Raw genomic sequence first — 20,000 nt, 5'->3', positions numbered from 1 at the left:
CTATTACATTTGCATCCATCTCCAAGAATCCATCACGATTAATACTAGTGCAATGAATGTTAAGTTGTAGCACCATTGATTTACCCCTTTTATAAAGCATCACTAAATATTCTTGAAAATCAACAGGAAAAAATAACCTTTATTGAGTCAGTTGTATTTGGTGAATCTGTCTCAAGAAATATCTTTAAGTAAAAGCAATTGCTTTCAGTGATTGAATCACTTTTAGGAGTTTAGAGAAATTATAGTAACTCAATACAAGAATTTCACCCCTCAGCAGAGAGATGAATAATTGCTGAAAGATGAGAAAGATATAAAATATAAATAGAGTATGTGAAACAGTCATGGTAAGTATCATTTTTCTGGATGCTGAAGACAATATTGATGAATTTCCCTTCATTGCATGAAATGAATAACCCTATGCTGAATAATGAAATTAAATGTTCTGTTCTCCTGCCAGAAAAGCAGAAAATACTTGAAACAGACTGCATTTCCAGATGTGATCTAAATTTTCACTGAGAAAGCACCTCATTGCCTACTGAGGATCATAAAGAAAATGCTCTAATGAAACTTCATTGTTTCGTTAGATTTAGAAAAAATAAAACAGTAACACTTGTATTGAAGTAAACAATTGGGGGAATAGAGAGTTGCAGAAGAGATTTACCCCAAATGCATTTGTAATAATAGATGGGAAAACAGCCTTTGCTTTGACAGCTACAGAACCCAATGTATCAAAGGAACATGTCACACAAAAGAACATTTTCCTCCTCTCATGATTTTTGCCATCTATTTGAAAACAATCAAGTACAGCTTGACATGTGATATGTGGAAACTGTATTTAAACTAGCATGACATGGTAAGGGCAAGCATCTCCCATGGGACATTCTGCATTTCTATTTTTCCATCTTCCCTTTGTGTCTTTTTCTTCCCTTTAAGCACAACATAGCATGGCAGCCAGTGTGCTTCAGAACCAGGCCCTTTGGTGAACTTGAAGAGCTCAAAGATGACAGAATCTGGCAGAAACTGATTAAATGAAAATTCCATTGCTAAAGGGAAAAGTATTCTAATGGCATAAATCTGTAGAGTCACATCCTACGCTAATAGCTTCCCTTGCAATCATATTCTCTGGAGGGATGTCTTGAGTGGGGCACGGTCCATCTTCCCCAGTTCACTCACATCTCAAATAGCAGTCACATCTGACTCCTCTTGTACCACATGTAATGTGGTTCATTTTCAGAGTGTGGACAAAACAACTAGGACCAAAGCTATCTAACACAGAAACACCAAAGAGTTCACCATTGGCAGTGGCTAGGATATGATTCTGTTGTCCTAAAAAAGCTGGTGCTCCTGTGCCTGAACAGCGTAGGAATTTCCCCCACTGCTTTGACTCCCACACATTTTTGCCAAGAATGAGGCAGTTCAATCCCTGGTAGACACTAAGGGAAGGCTTAACTGGCGCCTTGTCAGTGATGGGGTGGTATCCATTGGCAGTCTTTTAATTCATTAACATTAAAACAAGAAACAGAAAATATCTTCTTGCTCGCAAAAAACAGAACAGGTCTGTCCCTCCTAACCCAACTGTTTGCTGTCTTATATGCCAGGTCTCCCCTCCATTGTTTGGCTCAGTGAAACAGGATAAAGCTATGAAGAGGCCAACAGATTTTCTAGATGCTCTCCACAGCAAAATGGAAATGAAAGGTCTAGTATGCTTGGAGACCACAATGGTGAGAGATGGATGTGCTGGAGCATCTCCCCTTTGAGGACAGGCTGAGAGTTGGGGTTGTTCAGGTTGGAGAAGAGAAGGCTCCAGGGAGACCTTACAGTGGCCTTCCAGTACTTAAAGGAGACCTGCAGGAAAGGTGGGGAGGGGCTCCTGATCACAGAGGGTTGTGACAGGACGAGGGGTAGTGGCTTTAAATTGAAAGACGGTAGATTTAGATTAGATATGAGGAAGAAATTCTTCACTGTGAGGGTAGTGAGACACTGGAACAGGTTGCCCAGAAAGGTTGTAGCTGCACCGTCCCTGGCAGTGTTCAAGGCCAGGATGGACGGGGCTTTGAGCAACCTGGTCTAGTGGAAGGTGTCCCTGCCCAAGGTAGGGGGTTTGAAACTATATGATTTTTAAGGTCCCTTCCAACCCAAACCATTCCATGATTCTATGACTCTTACAACTAGGTTAGCTGACCTACAACACCACGAGTTAATTTTGGGAAAAGCAACAAAGATACTCTAAGGCAATGTAATCTTTAACTTTGGCTAAAAGTGTCTATGTTGCTTTCCCAAAATTATTCAAGAACAGAGGTGTAACACAGGAGAGCAAGCAGCAGGACAGGATCTTACTGAAAGAAGAAAGGAGGCTTTAGGGAAAGATCTGAGGGAAGGAAGTAAAACAGTGGGAAAGGAAAGAGGAAAGAGCATAAGGAAAGGCATGATTAACAACCTACAATGATACTCAGTGTGAGGGATGCAATCTGAGTACATCATTCAGCTATATGGTATGTTTAGTTCTAATCCAGCATTTTGTGCTGCTGTTGCACAGCTGATATTAAAATGAGGATGACACGAGGAAGAAGATTTGTTCCACTGCCTCTGGGCCACTGATCTAACAGAAATATCCTCCTCTGGGAGAAGTCACTCCATAAAGTTCCTTTTAGTGCAGGTTACAAAGATGACCCTCACCTTGATCCAAAATTCACATTAGTCAGACTTCTCCACTTGATCAGCTAGAATATAAATGAGCACGCCTGCTTTATGCTCATGCCAAAACACGTATAATGAGAGTGTGAAAAATACATAGGGTTCCTGCTGAGCAAAAAAGGTTCCAGAATGAATTTTCTTGTATGATAATGGAAACATAGCAGTCTCCTCAAAACAGATTAAATTCCCTTTGAAGTGAACAATATGCATAAAGAAATAGCTTCTTCATCTTCCTGAGCCATTATGGAATTCTATAAGAAAGTGAATTTTGTAGACCAAAAACTTGCAACTCACAAGCTATAGCATACAGAGGACTGAATCTTACATCATTATTTTAGAATCATTTTTATATGATTTGAGAGTTCACTGCAAGAAGGAAATTATTGGCATAGTCAGATGAAGGCTACAGAAAAAAAAATTAATTGCCCCCTCCCCCCCCTTATTCAACTACAATGGAGGAGAGAGGCTTTCTTTAGAAAGCCAGACAGAATTTTCCATAATAACTTCGTAAGAAAACCAAAATTCTCATCTTTCTTATTTCAATATATGCTAATGTGATACTTCATTTTTACCCCTGCGTGGGACTTGGGTTTTTGCAATTTTTAAGCACTTTCAAAAAATAAACTTCAGCATAACATATCTTCCCAAACCTGTCTGTTCCCTGTGTTTTCCAGAGGTTTGTTCCAGCTCCTAATTTTGTCTGCATCTCACACCTACATTCTAGCATAGTCCTAGTAAGACTCACTGACTAGTAGCTGAAATCAATAGCAATTCACAGAAGCTGCCAGGGCTTCAGTTTAGGGTAATTGATTACTGTGGTCCTGCTGAGGCTCTACACTTTTAATATAAGCATTTCTCTGAGTGGTCTGCTCTGTTAGTCATTTAGTGCACGCTATTTTCATTACAAGGAGGGAACTGTGATGCTTACAAATCAAGCTCTACCAGTTTTACACTTCCTACATGGTGGTTATATCATTCCTATACCATGCGCCAGCTGAGGGAATTAATTCCAAACGGCTACAGTTTTCTTTCAGGTTGCGTATATCAGGGGAACAGGGACAGAAACAGGCCTTGGTATGCTTGATAATATCGTGATGTGATTACGTCAATCTTATTATGAAAGAAAAAAGCAACCCCCAACTTGAAAATAACCATCAATTTACTCCTTTCTTCTCATTTCTTAAAGATACACCATAAGTTTTCACTGCTGAATGACAATTCCACCACAGGCATGCCATGACAGTAAAGACACCATTGGATAGGGTCCAATTTCTGAATCTCTGTCCTTCAGACTTGTCCAAGAGTCAAGGGTTTCTGGAATGGATTGTCAATAGGTTAATGGATTTGGCCTTTTCTTCAAATTCCAGTGTTTTACCTTAGGCAGAGACATGACCCAGTATTTATATTCTAAGTACGCTTAATAGCCACAGTGCCAATGCTTTTTATCACACATCATTCGCCCACTGCTCCACTAAAAGCATGTACTCTATGGGTTATATTAAAAGCCGAGAGAGTTGCAATTACATTGTCTGTACCATTTGACTCTTCTGAACCACAAAAGCAGAAACTTCCTGCATAAGTGTGTGCTCCTTCAAGCTGTCTTGGAGCTAATATCTGCTAATGCAAGGTACTGATCCTTCATTGAAAATTACTTAGTAGTACAATGTCAGCCCAATTCCATTTTTAATTCCACAGTCTTTATAACAGTGATTCTTCAGATATCGTACTGGAGTTGGGAACTCTGGCAACCATCTCACACCAGTGGTGATTTGCTGCAAATATCAATTTAAATGGCTTGATTTTGACTGGCAATAAAACGTCTCTATGAAAGGTGTTTAGATGGTGCCATTATGATAGCACAAAGGCTTCTGGTGGCTTTTTTTCTGTATTTTTCCTCATATCAGGATTATGAGATGCAGCAAGACTAAAAGCTGCTATGGGCTTTTAGCTGTATGGAAGGCCAAGACATAGACAATTATGTTAGGTGCTGTGCAAACACAGAGTAAAGGGATTGCTCATAATATAAAGAACAAGTACAAAGTGCATACAAAGAAGAGATTAAGTAATGTTAACACAGTTCTGTGGACTTCTGAGATTTCTTAACTCAAGGATTACAGACTAAGTTAGATGAAAAAAATATGTTACTGGAATAAGAAAAGACATGGTCATAGCTAAGAGGCTGCAGTAGCCATAAACTTTCCAGCTACTCAGCTAGAATAGCCATGAAAGAGAAATTGGCCATGTTAGGTAAACGAGGTACAAAAACTAAGCTACTGTTGAGATGAGATCTAGCTCACCCAGAGATAGGATGATATACTCAGTACATCCCCTTATTGGTGATACAATTTTATACAGTGTGGATAATAAGGAGGTCTGTGTGCTGGAGTGGTGCTCCTTAGGAAGTGGCCTCACATTTACGCTCAGCGTACCACTGTCAGTACAAGATGGCTCATGCTTCCTCACAATCTAGTATCTAAAGCTTCAGCCAGATTTGGGCCTAATTTAACTATTTCTGTCTTCTAACACCATAAAACTTACAAAACATGAGGAGCAGAGGTGAACATTCAGACCCTTTAAATGTGTTTAGAAGCCAAGATGTCACTGGTTTAACTGGCAGCTGATAGCAGCAGAGTCCCTCAGGACTAAGGGACTAACAAGATTTGTTGAAGGCCAAACAGGAAGCCAGTGACAGAACTTAAATACCAAATTTCTGAACCAAAGCTGCAACGCCTGGACTTTCCATCTCAAGTTTCATTCAGAATTGGAGATATTTGGCAAGAAATTGAAAGCAGTATTAGGGAACATTTTTCATTCATTAAGCTCAAAGCAAAGGAGAGTCAATATTGGTGTCAATGTTTTACTGATAATGAAACTGAGGCATGAAGTGGCAAAGATCTGGCAAATGTCAGCTTAAGGGCCATCAGGAGCAGTAGTTCTGGATTCTGCTTCAGTGTTCTCCCCCTCACTACCCACAGTACTCTAGACATGTGAGTATTCACTCAGTTCTTCTCTTGGTTAGTTGGTTTTGACAGGTTCTCTTGTTATTATAACATTTGTCTTTCAGATTTTTTTCCCCAAGATGAAGACCAGTCTAAAGACTCGTTCTGAATTTGAGAAATCTCATTCTGATCTTTGTAACATCAGAATTACTTTGCATTCCTATTATGTCAGTAGTCAGAAAGCAGCAAGAAAGCCCCAAGTCTCCATTATGCAATCAGTTGAAAAAAGAATCAATGTATTTTAAATGTACTTAGTCAAATTTTAGGAAATTGCTTTTACTGCCATATATTCAGCAAACGTCACAGATTTTGCTGTATGCGAGTTGAACAAAACCAAATTTAATACATAAGAGAAACTGCCTATGGAGGAGCTGCAACATTTGAATAAGCATTGAAAGCAAAGAATTGTAGAATAGCACTGCTAGGAAACGAGTATTTTAAATAGTGCAAGTTACATCCAAATCTTCTCATAGGTAGGCTGTTCATATACATTGCAACCATTAATTTACTTAGAGAATAATGAATTTAGAAGTAGATACTGGAAAATTTTAATTTATTTAAGACCTGAATTTTTGGCTTGTTTTTTTAGAACAGAACACCCACATTTTCATCTGTAGACACAGTAATATGCCTGCTTTAGCCCCAACCATATGCACATTCAAGTTTTCAAGAGCAAAGAAATCATTATCTGCATATACACAGCTGAGAACAAAATTAAGTGGATGAGTCAACAGAGGAAGACCTGTCTTTGTAAGTGCACATCTGCATTTTTCTGTGTACAGTACTCAATCACTGACAGGCTGCAAAGTCATATTTAGTTGATATATTTGCATATTAATGAATTATGATTTGTCTGAAACTATTGTGGGATGCTTGATGTTACATTTGGAAGATAAGAAATACCAGAAGAGCCTCAGGTACGTATAAATTATTAATATAAGAGACCTATTATGTCAACTAGTTCGCTCAGCTTCTCTTAGGCAGTACTCTTCTTTGTAGTACGAAATAAGTGGCACCATGTATCAGATACTAGCCAGGGTTCCAAGAGTGCAACTTCAACATAATAAGGCAAAGACAAATTATGAACTAAAGCAATATCATCTCATCATTCACAAACTTGATTTCCTGAAATCAATGAGACATTTAAAAGAGAACTGAGAAGGATCTACTTGGTTTGCTGAATCCAGTCCCTGGTAGTATGGAGAAATACAACATATATAACTTCCTAAACTCCATCTTAAAAGTAGCCAGGGATTGTTTCCCATGAAACTTACAGGAAAGAGAAAATGTATCTTTTTTTTTTCCCCCCCTAATGAATAACCTACGCACCAACAGTTAATACCATGAAGAAATTTCTTGCTAATTATTAAAATCCTATGCAGCTGAGGAAGATCTGCCTATTAAAAGGCAGACACAAAACTTCCAGCTAGAGGGTACAGGCTCTTTAGAGCAATTTGGTGGGGATTTTGCTTTCCCTATATGCAATTTATTCTTTCATATACCTTGCAGAAAACCCCAGTACAGCAGTATTTGTACCCCAGTAGAGTAGAATAATTCCGTATTTTAACCAAAGTTACAATTCAAGTCACAAAGGACTCATTTCTTGCAAAATTTAGATAGCTAGAAGTATCTTCTACAGCATGCTGCTCTCCCCTTCCCTGCATGTTTGTTATGGAAGTAGTCAAATAAAACTATCTTCAAAAATACCCAGATGCTTCTGAAAAATAGGAGCTTTAAAAATACTAATAAAGGCTTCCATTCAGAATTTATACCGACACTTCTGCCTGCAACTAACTTTGCACTGCCAAGAAATCCCTGAACATGTGAAAATGAAAATGAGGAACAGATTCTGTTCTCATGAGAGACTCCATAGTGAAAGTTTTCCAAATCATTTATATTAAATTATATAAGACACCCGATTAAAACCTTTTGGCAGGACTTATTATCTACTTGCTTAATCTGTGTGAAAGGATGTACAAGAATGCCCACCAGCTTGGTCTCTAGGCACTGCTGATAAATATGGATTCCTGGAGTTTGAAACACCAAGATTATTCTCCAAGGCAAAGAGGTTCAATATTCACAGTTGTATGCCTGTTTGTTTGCTCGATGTGCTTTCAGAATATTGATTCCAGACAAGTCACATAGCTTGTAGTCAGTATGAAAACAGTCAGAATAGACTTAATAGACCACAACACTCTGGTGGTGTAACTTTGTTAAACTTGATATTGCCTTTATTTACAGAGCATTTTTATTCCAAAGGCCCTAAAAGTGACCTCCCTTAATGACTGCAATTTCACATGCAATGGCACTACTAAAGCACAGTCCTTGCCAGTGTGTGTTATGATAAGAGAAATGTCTACATCAGTGAAAAGTACCCTGGCTACTTCAACAGTGAGAAAAGCTTCCATGGTCTCAGGTTTTAAAGACTCAAACATAACACAGAGGTGCAGATTGCAAGCTTTACAATACCTGAGATGACCATGTGAGCGTTTTTATGACATCTCCATTCTTGTATGGAACACTCTTCAAGCTAAATAATTTTAGCCAATAAGCAAATCAAGTTATACTTTCTTCTTCTTTAATACTCTGCAAAAGATTGTGCTTTGCAAGGTTAATTTCAAGTCCAAACTCACATGGGAATGAGAATAATTAGACTCATTTAAGAGAATTCTCCCCTCTGGCAGAGCTGATTAAATTATTTATACATTATCTTTTTGTATAATTGTACCTAGAACTGTGTAAATGGTTTTTTTGTCTAACTTTCAATAAATTCATAATACATGTTTTTCAAGTTGGATACACCACCTGCACCTGTCACAATAGAAAATGGCTCATTTTTAAAATGCTTCAATGAGAAATTAATCCAGAGGGAAACAGAAGCATGCAATTTAAAAGCTTCCACAATGACACCATACTGATTAAAACTCATCAACTGAAGAAATAAAATTAGTAAGACAATAAATCTTGGACTGAATCCTGTTACCCATTTCCACAGGAATAACTTCATTGACTGCAGCCACATTACTCTAAAATATGAGTGCTACTTAGCTGAGTATCAGCTCCATGATATGACCCTTCATCTGTAATTTAATATTCCTTGCCATATTTCCCAAGTCTCTCTTTGCTAAGGATCTCAGATTCAGGATAAAACCTGAAAATTCTAATGGAATAAACCACTATGGTGAAAAAAGAAACCTGGTTGGTGATGCTAACATTCATTTTAGCTCTACTAAGTGCTCTTTCTCTCTTTGATAGCAATAAACTTGAGAAAGCTTGAGATAATGATATTTTAAAGGGCATTCCTGGTACAAAAAAGTAACTTGTTTACTACAACCAGAAGAATAACAGTCCCAATTACATTGGAAAGCAATTGGCTCTGTGGAGATCAGTGAAAAGACATCTTTGCACCTATTGTAAAATTCTAAGTGCCTTCTATAGTTGCGTTGCCTAGATCACTCTACAAACACATGAATACAGTGAAATCCCAGTGCTGTTCTTTAATGTACTACTAAAGAGTTCCAAAATGGCTTTTACAGGCTCAGGATTTCACACTATTCTTTATCATTTCCTGCAACTCCTGTCAATTTTCTTTTTCCTTTTTGCAATTCACTATACAGTTTTAAAAACCAAGAGTACTTCAATGCCTCTGGCTATGTTTTTCCTTACCTCTGCAGCAATTAAATAATGGGTATAGGTCTCTATTTGGGGACAACAGCATGAGAGAAGACAGAGTGTTAGATAAAGAAATCCATTAAAAGGATAACATAATCACATACTTATTCATTCAAGTTGTGTATGGACAAGAGTGATAAGTAAGAAAATTATGTATTCTGATTAACAAATTAATATTTTTATTAAACAATAAATCTGCAGTGCAGTAATTATCCCAAGGCTATAGCTATGCTCAAATCACCTTAAATTAACTTCTTTAAAAGCAACTCTAGAAAAAGGAGGAGACAGGTCTTTGCCAAGAATGCAAAGGCCTCAGCTATAATTAGTTTTTCACAGCTAGGCTCAACTCTTCCAATTTATTTATTTTTGGAGGATGTCTAGATAGGGAATATTTTCATAGCACTATCCCATGCCCTGAAGACACTGATATCTGACACTTCAGCCATGAATTGTTTGCTTTCGCTGCAATGTAAATTTTAGCTGTATGCCAGGAGGGTCTCACAGTCAGTGATTCAATGATAAAATACTGTTTAACTAGCTCCAATATCACTCCTTTGGCTATCAGATGTGCTCTGTCACCCAATTCTCTCTGACTGGCTGGTGGTCAAATTTCTGAGATAGAAGTCATTTTAAGGTGGTGAGAATAGTTAAAAAGCAATTGTTTCTGACAAGGATCATAAAGTTTCTTCTGGCAAGAAACAAAACCAAACAAAAGTCTTGAAAGACCACCTTTGCAAATTTATTCATGGTTTTCAGAGTTCCCTAAATCTGGATTTAAAGTCTTCTAAAAGATGCAGAGACTTCTTTGTATTTCTTGAAAACAGATCATCCTTAAGGTCCTTATAGTCCCTACTCACACAGCTTTACTGTTATAATTATTATCTATTATTTGAATTACAGGTGTTAGTTTCAAAGACTGCAATTTGCACAAGAGAACATATGAACACACAACTGTTCCTGCTCTGAAAAGCTTAAAAACTCTACTCAATTAAGACATTCTAGGATAGATGATGACAACATCAGAAATAACACTGTGTCCAAACTGGACATAGTTTTACCTCAACAGAAGCAGAAGAACCAATTCAATGCCTGTTGTAGAAGCTGCATCTATGTCACTGTCTACTAGACCAAGTCTTTTAGGTGACGGAAATGCAGTTCTCTCTTGGCACTTTGCACTAGGGACACAGAATTTTTCTTACAAATGAGTCTGTTGAGAGTTCATGAAAGGCTATGTTTACTATAGGGATTCTATACAGTTCAGACATGATGACAGCTTAGAGTTACACGTACCTACCTATTTACTAATTTTATTCCTCAACTGACACTAAAAACATTTCTTGTTTTTAATTCTGTGATTTTAATAAAAGAATCCCTACTGCATTCTTCTTAACAGGCAGCAGAAACACACATCAAGGACCTTCCCCGCTACCACATTTCTAAAATCCTTATTTTGGTGGTCACATGAGACATTCTGTTTAAAGCTTAAAATTCTTTACTTTATGCCACATTTGACTACAGTCATTACAAAGAACAGGTGCCTGATGCATTGTTTAATTACACACCTACAGAGCCAGTGTGGTCCCCAGTCTAGCAGTCGGAGAATTCTTTCCTCCTTTTATATTCTTCTTAATTATTATTTATCTAGTATATTAAATACCCAATTAGGGTGGACCCCTACAGAATCTGAAACAGTTTAAAGAAAAATCAGGTTTTATTTGATCATTGATATCTAGTAACACTGCTTAACAGTATTAACATTAATGTTACAGTGATGATTGGATTTTATTCTGTTAAGAGCTGTCTTTCTCCAGTTTAATGTATATTCTAATATTCTTTTAACAGTGCACACACAATTTTGACATTTGAACTTTGCCTAGCTTTGCTTGTACACATAGGTAAGGTGTGGTATGTAGTTAGTATTTTAACAAATAAAGTGATGTTTAAACCATCACAGTTTAAGGCTTAATGTTACAAGCATCATATAAAGTAAATGCAAATTGATGCATGAAAAAAAATGTAAGAGGCCAAAATGCATTTCACTATACCTTTTTTGTCTCCAAAAATACTGATTAAATTTACTTTAACTCATGACGCCTAACAAAGACTCAGCCACCTTCCTAGCTGTTGGATCTCCTAGGATGATGCATAAATTTGGTATTTGGAAATTCAAGCTATTCTAAATCCACCTGATTACAAATCTGTGTTTTGATTTCCACTGCAGTTTATTTCAGATACCATTATTTGGGAACTTCTCAGCACAGTGAGGAAGTCCTCCCAACAACTAATGAAAGCACAACGTGTTTTTTATTTTCATGCAATCAAGGATTTATTTCTGAATAAGCCCACCAAGAGGAAAATACAAGAATATCAGAATTTGGGTGGGTCAGCAATTTTGACAAGAAATAACATGTATGTACTTCACCTTGACAGTAGCAAAATATCCTTCTTTCTTCTTCAATAGCTACTGTAGTCAGATCATACTTGCTTTTCCAGGTTCACAATACTAATTGAAAAAGTCCAAAAATACTGTATGGAAGAGCCCAACTCAGGCAACCATTTATAAACTTGATGTATTTGTTAAGCTTTAAGTCAGTATGAAAAAAGCATGAAAACTCTAGTCAGATATGAAAGACACCTCAGGCCTTCCTACAAAACATAACTTTATCCTTTAGTTTTCTGGGGCATCTGAAAAAGATTATATGAATTGCATGTACTACTTAATGCACAGAATCCTTCCAGAAATTAGGGACTATTTTTCACTATCTCAAAAATTCTCTTAAGTACCTTTAAGCACCATTATATGTGTACAGGACAGCACTTTCTTGCGGTCCCATCAGCAGCACTTTATAAGCTTTATACTGGAGCTTGTTCCTATTCCTGAGCCTCAGTATATGACCTATGATCTGTTGCCACTCATACATGTGGTGCTTTGCTGACACAGAAATATTCAGCATTAGGAATAAGAACTATATAAGAACTCCAGTACTTGCTGCCAATCTATTAATTACACCTTAGCAAAACTAAACACTGAACTACACCTGTGTAAATGATCCTCAAGTTACTGGGTGATTTGGTATCTACAGTTGCATAGGTCATTTCAAAATAATTTATTTTTAATGCATAAATACTAAGCTGAAAGATCTCAAACCCAGAAGTTAACAGGCAAAGTCAATGGAAACTGCCATTCTGCAGAGCTTAAAAAATCAGATTACTTAAAAGCAACCTGAAATTAATCGCTAATCATTGCTAAATGGATAACCATGAATTTCCATCTAGTATACCCATTTTTCAAATGGAAAACTTAAATGGAAAATTCTTGAGAGAGATAAGCAGGCTCAGGCCCTACAATCCTTTTCCTAAATTCATCATCAAATGACTAAATAGCATTGCACCGGCAATGTAAAGATTCATTTCAGTGGACAACAAAGTTTTGCCTCTGGTTACCTTTTGCAAGGTTAGAATTGTAATGTATTTTTTTAAAAAACACTAGATTATTTTTCTCTGTCCATTAATGCAAGTGATCCCTAGTAAAAAACCTCTGTTCGTGCTCAGTGAAATTCCATCCTTTGCATTCTGGCAGTTACAGATCTCTATGGAGCAAAGATATGCTGACTTATGTTTTTCCAAAAGGATACCATTTTCCTACCATTTCTTCAACTGTTACCTTTTTCACAGGATTTCTCTCTCCTGAACAGTTTGCCACTTTATCTAATGCAGAATTAGAGTCTGGATGGAAGTAATGGAAAGTGGGATCTCAGCAAGCAACACTCAGATTCTGAGTTGAAATTCCAGCAAACTAACAGCCTTTGTTTAACTGACTACAAAGTGGGGCTAATACTGACTAACCTCAAAATTTTATTACAATTATTTTAAAATATTTTTATTGCACATATTTAATTGCGTTAAAGTATGTCAAGTACTTCATAATACAGAGGAGGAAAGATCTCTATCATGACCAGTTTACAATGTAATTATCAGCTGATGAGACATGACAATGCAACAAAGAACCTAACAGTTAAATATTCATACTTGGTGTAAACTTCATGTATTCACAAGTTTCATGCAATAGTTGTTCTTCTTTTTTACTTTTTATCCATTTTCCTCTACATACTGTTCTTCCCCATGACTTAGGCAGTGTTTCTAGTAGTTTACCTCAAATTGGAGTACAATTCAACATTTACCAAAATGCACAGAAAAACCTCCAGTTGACAATACTCAGATGTGAGTCAGGTGTAAAAATCATTATTTTTACTACCGTCAGCTCTTATTTTTAGTAGAAGGCCAGTATTCCCCTGCTGAAAAAAAGTGGAGACTAAAGAGTGCATTACATCACTCCAGAATCTAATCACCTTGTTGAAAATAGCTTTTTTCCCCCTCAGTTGTTCACACAGGAGACTTTTAATTAGAAAAGCAAAGCAACCATTTCTCAATAGTTACACTTTAAAAGAACTCACCAAACCATGAAAACAGGGTACATAGTACCTCTGCAATTCTCCACTTCTAACTTACAGACCCAATTCTAGCTTTGCAGACATCTTCATTCTCCTTTAAAGGAGAGACAGAGACAATGCATGTGGGAGAAGGAGAGACTTTGGGAAGCAAAGAATAAAAAACCCTCCTCTAATGTTGCTAGTAGCAACTCACCTAGAATATGACTCCACAGTATAATATATATCTTTTAAATACAGATACAGATTGGCAGAATCTTTCTTGGTAGAATAGGAAGTCTAAAATGTATTACACAGAGCTCTCTAAAGAGAAATAATGTCTGCCATCTCCCAAACAGAAAGTGTATGCTTGAGGAAAACAGTGATGGAGGTGGGGGTAGCAGCAGGTTCTCACAGTTAAGGCATTTTTTCAAGAGTGCAGAAAAAGCATCCTCGTGCACACAGCTTGTGCACAGTCATCCTGGCTGAGGAATTTTTATAGAAAACAACCTTACCTCACTCAAAGGCATCAACTTGCCAGTTTACAGCTCCACAAATGCCAAAAGAATACTGCGGATTTGCTTTCAGTTTAGCATTCAAATGTTTAGCACTGAAGCAGCTAACAGAAATTTTGTAAGGCTAGCTATCTTTCCTAGCCTCAAGACTACTCCCAGAACACTATATATGCCCTATATATGCCCTATATTCAGGTGCACAATGGGCTGCCACAGACTTGGTCTCCATCAATGTACCATGTTATTTTGTTTTTTCTATTTCTTGTCTTTTTTGTTGTTGTTTACTTCTTAAGTAAATTAATTTCCCCGAGATACAGTGCCTAACGATCTGACTATCCACGATATGCTTCAAATACTGGAATACATTAGACTATAAGAAGGCCCTGTGGTGATTTGCTAATTAGCTTAACCCTTTTGGGACATGGAAGAAGGAATTTTTTATTAAAACAGGATAAGCCTGGACTATATTGATCTGACTGAGAAATGAGTATTTTAGTCAAGATGAGTCTCAAGATGAGTACATGCTGGAAACGGTGATGTTGTTTCCATAGCAATGCCATGACAGCCTCTAGAGTGAAATAGTGTGCTACCAGGAAATGAAGGGAGTTCAAGTGCTATGAGCTACATAGTTCTGTGAGCAATCCAAATACATTCTCATAAAGAATATTTAGTACAGCTAGGTAGTCCAAAGATTGCTGCTGATGTGAAGTAAGCCTTATCAGAATGCTTCCAGCAGTCCTGTTTTCTCATTCACTACACCCAAGATGACTTATCGAAAGGCTTAAGCTATGGGTAACACTGCTAAGCAATTTCAGACTGAACATTAACAAATACAGCAACCTTTACCTCGCTTCTTTTCCAGTGAAGAATATCATCCATAATTAAGGACACTGACTCTTGTTCTCCATAACACAACCAAACGCATTAAACCTTTTAGTGAAGAAAAGCCTCATATGTGCAATTATTTACCAGATGACCTTCCCCCTTCCTTTTCTCTCACCTCCTCCTCTCCCTTGCCTCCTCCTGCCCAAATGATACTGAGGAAATCTGCTTGCAAGTGGGAAGCAATGTACAGAAGTCTTGCATATTCCTCATGAAAATTTACACAGCCATAGCATAAAACTCACTTGTCTGCTTTTTACCCAAGTTACTGTTTATGCTAATACAAAAGCAAACCAGAAAACCACTAATTGTATTTTATTTGCCTAAGGCTTTATCTAAGGCAAATATTCTGGTCAAATTCTGCAAAGCTGGTATTTTCCAAAGGAGACGGAAGGAGAATTACCTTAAGATCGGCATTGTTTCGCCTTTTAATTTTCAAAGAAATTAACAATTCTCAGTGATTTGTAAAACTGCTAAAATAATGGTTATAACTCAACTGTTCACAAATAAAATTCTACAAGACAAAGTACTTTACTTGAAAAACACCCTAGCACACCGTTGCTAATTCATTCTCCAGCATTTCCCATGCAATTTGTAAAGATGTTCAAACATGAGCTGAATGTCCAGAAACTCTACCACTGTATTTGTTGTTTGTGTCATTGTCACAACCAGCCTCTTGGGTAAACAGATTGTACTTCATTATATGTAGCAGTGCTGCCTCTGAGGGAAAGTAGAAAGACAAATACACATCACTGCCAGATCCCTTATTAACAAATGCCACTTCAAACCAGAATGTTTTCTATTTATTGTTTTAAACATATATTTCAAGGAATCAAGCCTTGCATGTAAAACAGCAAGATGCTTCATTTCCATTTTGCATCTAGTAAAAAGATGTGAAGCAAGCATTTTTAAAACTGCCTGAGCCTCCTCCTGTCTGTCCTCCTAAGTGTGTTGCAGAAGGCACCAAGCCCAGCAACATTCATTTATAATTTAAACTGTTTGCTTGGCAGAATTTTTTCATCTTAATATGTCTAGTCCTAACAGCAACTGGCACACCCTATGTTTTTACCAGAAGCTCATCTACTTCCAGGAGAGTTTTATATAACTGGGTTTTCTGTAGGACAGAAATACAGTTCTTTTATGGGACAGATGTTGAAATCTAGTGGAAAACATGTCCCTGCAATTTTACAAGGACTTACAGGGCTCTATATGAACAAAAAGATACCTGTGGGAAGACTGATGCATGTTTAATTTACTTATCTCCTCCTTTCAGTTATCGTGGTCTCACAGTTAATTCCCCAATATGAGCAATATTCTGTAACTATCTCACCTTCTCTTGGAACACCTATCAACTTTTCTATCAAAGAATTAAGTAAAAATAATCTGCCTGATGATCTGGTTTGGACAACTGAGTACAGATACAGCTTATCATGTCTGAAACAGAAGTGGATACAGCCTATTTAAACTCAGTCTACTCTCTTGCATACATACTGATATCCAGCTGCAAAAGTCAATCTGCTGCCACCATGGCCAGCTTAGTAAGAATGGTTTGCCCTTAGCACTGATCAGCCCTTTACCTAGTGCTCTCTCCCATCACTGCCTAAACTCTCTCATCACAGTCTTCCCAGATTTCATTCATGTTATTCATTACTTCTAAAAGAAGAAGTAATGTCTGTATCCCAATGCAAAATATAAATCCAGTTATTCCAAAGTCATCCACATAAGTATCCCAAAACCACTGCCTCAGATGCAGGAAAAGTTTCGTATCCTAAAACTCAGAAACACACTCTTAATTTCCCCTTGATCATCACTCTTAGAACATACTCAGAAATAGACCATGCTACTATAAATTGTACCATGTTTTAAGAGTTAAATAAATGATACAATCAGAAACTCCAAAACTTTTTATCAGTAAATATTCAATGACAGGAGTCCATTAATGCTTGAAACAGAGTCCATGCACCTGTCACCAAATACTGCTGTTGAACATACAGGAGTAGAAGCAATAACATCCTGAACAGTTATTCAATCTCAAATAATTTTCCTACCCATGCTGTTCCATCAAGACATATGGCAGTAGTTAAGATCATAAGACTAAGTCTGTTTTTCATCTGTTTCCTAGTATATATGCTAGAATTTGAAACATCATTGGAAGCCCAGTGCTTCTGAAGCCTGCATACAAGTGTTTTCATACAAAGGGCAAATGAAATGTTAACCAGGGTTATGAAATTTATAGTTTTTGTAAGCAATTTCTTTAAATTTTCTGCTTCAATTTCCTCACCCACAAAATAGTAGACAAATTCCAGGCTCTTAATCTCTTGTAAATTTAATCTGATCAATATATATAAAGGATGTGAAGATAAAATCTCTTCACAAATGTTAAGAATTATTTTACCCTAATGCTTTTGTTCTGATTGTCAAAAGAATGCTTTTGTTCTGATTGTATCAATACTGCCATAATAAGCCTTTTCTTTTTAAGGATTTACACACATTTGGGGTTTAAAAATTCATTTGGGGCTGATATTTCTGTCAGTAAGCTCTTAGCATGGCAAATGACTTAAAAACTCATGTTGTCCTCACAAACTGCAATAACTACTTGTTTTTTTGAAACTTGTCAGAAACATCTCTTGGCAATCTATAGTTTATAAAACAGCTTTTAACACAATAAAAGGGATTGCCAAAAACAAAGACTTATCTTGTGTAAGTATTCTGGAACGTGATCTGGTTATCATACATAGACATACAGAGATTGCTGTGCTTGGTCTGAGTCTCCGCTCTGCTTTAGAAGAAAGCAGAGGATACAGAGTAGAGGAGAACACATGGTAGCCACGTATAAAAGTGTCCTGGACAGAGACAAGACTGGAGGGTGAAGCTACTGTGAGGAGGACACTGTCAGGAGGCATGCTGCTACTCCATATAGGCGTGCTGGCAAACAATTTTCCCACTCCATTTTCTCTTACTAAAAAATGGAAATACAGTTTCCTGGATATCAGAGGCAGACATAGATGGACTTTGAAGAACCGCATATAAATTGGTCCTATATAAAGAGTCATATTAAAGAGGGCACCATTTAGCTTGCTTAATCTAGACAGGTGAAAGAAAAATAATGTGTTCGGCATGAGTTTGGAAACAAATTGGAGCTATTCCCTACAAACCCCAGGATAAAGGCACCTGTCACTTGATCCTGCAAAGGCAGTTTTTTAAGGACATTAAGAGCTGTTTGATTTAATGAAAATGGTTTGTATGACGTTAACAAAGCATGGGTTAAGCTCCACAGATGATCTGGCCTATGAAGGAAGAAATATAAACAATCACCAGAGACAGGGAGAACACCCCATCACATTGGTGCTTTCCTTTAGGAATTTGCCCCCAGTAGGACAATTTTGCTTTTATGTCTAGTAGTCCCTCATACAAATCCACAGAGAAATACTCTTCTAACTCCTTTTGAAAGGCTTAAAAAGAAATCACCAAAAGAACACAACATTCTGAGCTGGCTCCATAACCTATTTCTCTTCCTACTAGTCCCTTTGTGTTCTGCAAAACACAGATAATCACTTTTCTTGGCTACATTTTCTTCTGCTCCTCCTCCAAGCCACGCTTTTGCAGTGCAAGAGGCAGCCTCACAGATGATTGGAATGATCCCACAATGCAGTTTTCAGGATGATGCCAGCACTCGATACAGCAATAACTGCACTAATCACAGACACAGTAATTCACACAAAGCAGCTGGGCCTTACCCCCAAACTGTGCACATCTCAGGCATTAGGGTTCTGGGAAGCAGGATGATGGAGAACAGGGGGCACAGTCAGGGTAATGACTGACTGTTCAGCAGAACAAGGTGGAATAGCTCAGCGTGAAATGTCTTCAGGAAATAACAATATAGAGTATTCTAGTCAGGTGGATAGTTACCATTTAGCTGGCATAAGTTTCCTATCTACTTGTCATTAACCAATTCAAAGACAGTTATTTTTCCACATAAAATTACCTGTTTTTTGCAATCTCTTAGCTGTCTCTTATGATATCTGAGCATTTCCTGCTCTGATCTGTAAAGGATCCTGCTTCTGATAACTAAAGGTATATTTTAAAATCTGCAGAAAAATATTTTAAAATAGCTCTCTTAAGCCCCACTAATACTATCAACACTGAGCAAGGAACCACAATAAAGGATACTGAAGCTCCTATCTGTGATTGCTAAATGCCAGAGGTTAATCCTGAGATCATCCGCTGACATGTATGTCTCACAGTCACTGTTGACGGATATTGAGTTGACATGATAGGTGTGACCATTAGCAAAGATTCTCCGGGGAGTGACTTCTACCATCAAATCCATAGGTTTCAATACAGGCACCTGCAAAAAGACCAAACAAAACACAAGCCGGAAAGGGAGTAAGAGTTTAAATAATTCTTTGCTAGGATGATGAGAGCTTCAATAGAGAGCAAGCCAAAGAATGTGACATTATAAAACTTCTTGACGCTGTTTGCAAGCTGAATTTCCCCATGGATGAATTGCTGGGCAGGGAGGAAGGGAGACGCAGGAGAGCCACGGAGAGCCAGGCAGAGCAATGGAAAGCCTGGGACTGTGGGAAGGGAGGCACTGGCAGCTGCTACAGAACAGGCCACTGCCACAGCAGGAGCTACTGTCCCACATATGCAGGAGGCTCTGGCAAGCAGTGAACTCCTAGTATTTTGCTTTTGCTAAAGAGTTTGCTGTTAATTGTAAAACACTTACAGTATTTCTTTTGCTACTTGATGTCTCTCTTTCAAAAAAGTCAATTGGTGAAAAAGTATTAATATCAGCAAAGCATAATAAA

At 37.5% G+C, this 20,000-nt stretch overlaps 1 protein-coding gene across 9 annotated transcripts in view; it reads right to left on the bottom strand.

Annotated features, from left to right (window-relative positions):
- The window catches only part of PPP2R2C (protein phosphatase 2 regulatory subunit Bgamma), a 201,548-nt gene that overhangs the window by 32,682 nt on the left and 148,866 nt on the right, over window positions 1–20,000 (bottom strand). For all 9 annotated transcript variants that reach the window (XM_074822067.1, XM_074822073.1, XM_074822065.1 and 6 more), the window contains one exon: window positions 19,360–19,537. In XM_074822067.1, the coding sequence (XP_074678168.1) occupies window positions 19,360–19,537 (178 nt within the window). The remainder of the gene's footprint in view (window positions 1–19,359; window positions 19,538–20,000) is intronic.

Source organism: Strix aluco, chromosome 4 (genome assembly GCF_031877795.1).
Source record: "Strix aluco isolate bStrAlu1 chromosome 4, bStrAlu1.hap1, whole genome shotgun sequence".
NCBI classification, from domain to species: Eukaryota; Metazoa; Chordata; class Aves; order Strigiformes; family Strigidae; genus Strix; species Strix aluco.
Note: the sequence above shows the minus strand (reverse complement) of the source record. Positions and strands in the feature narration are given on the sequence as shown.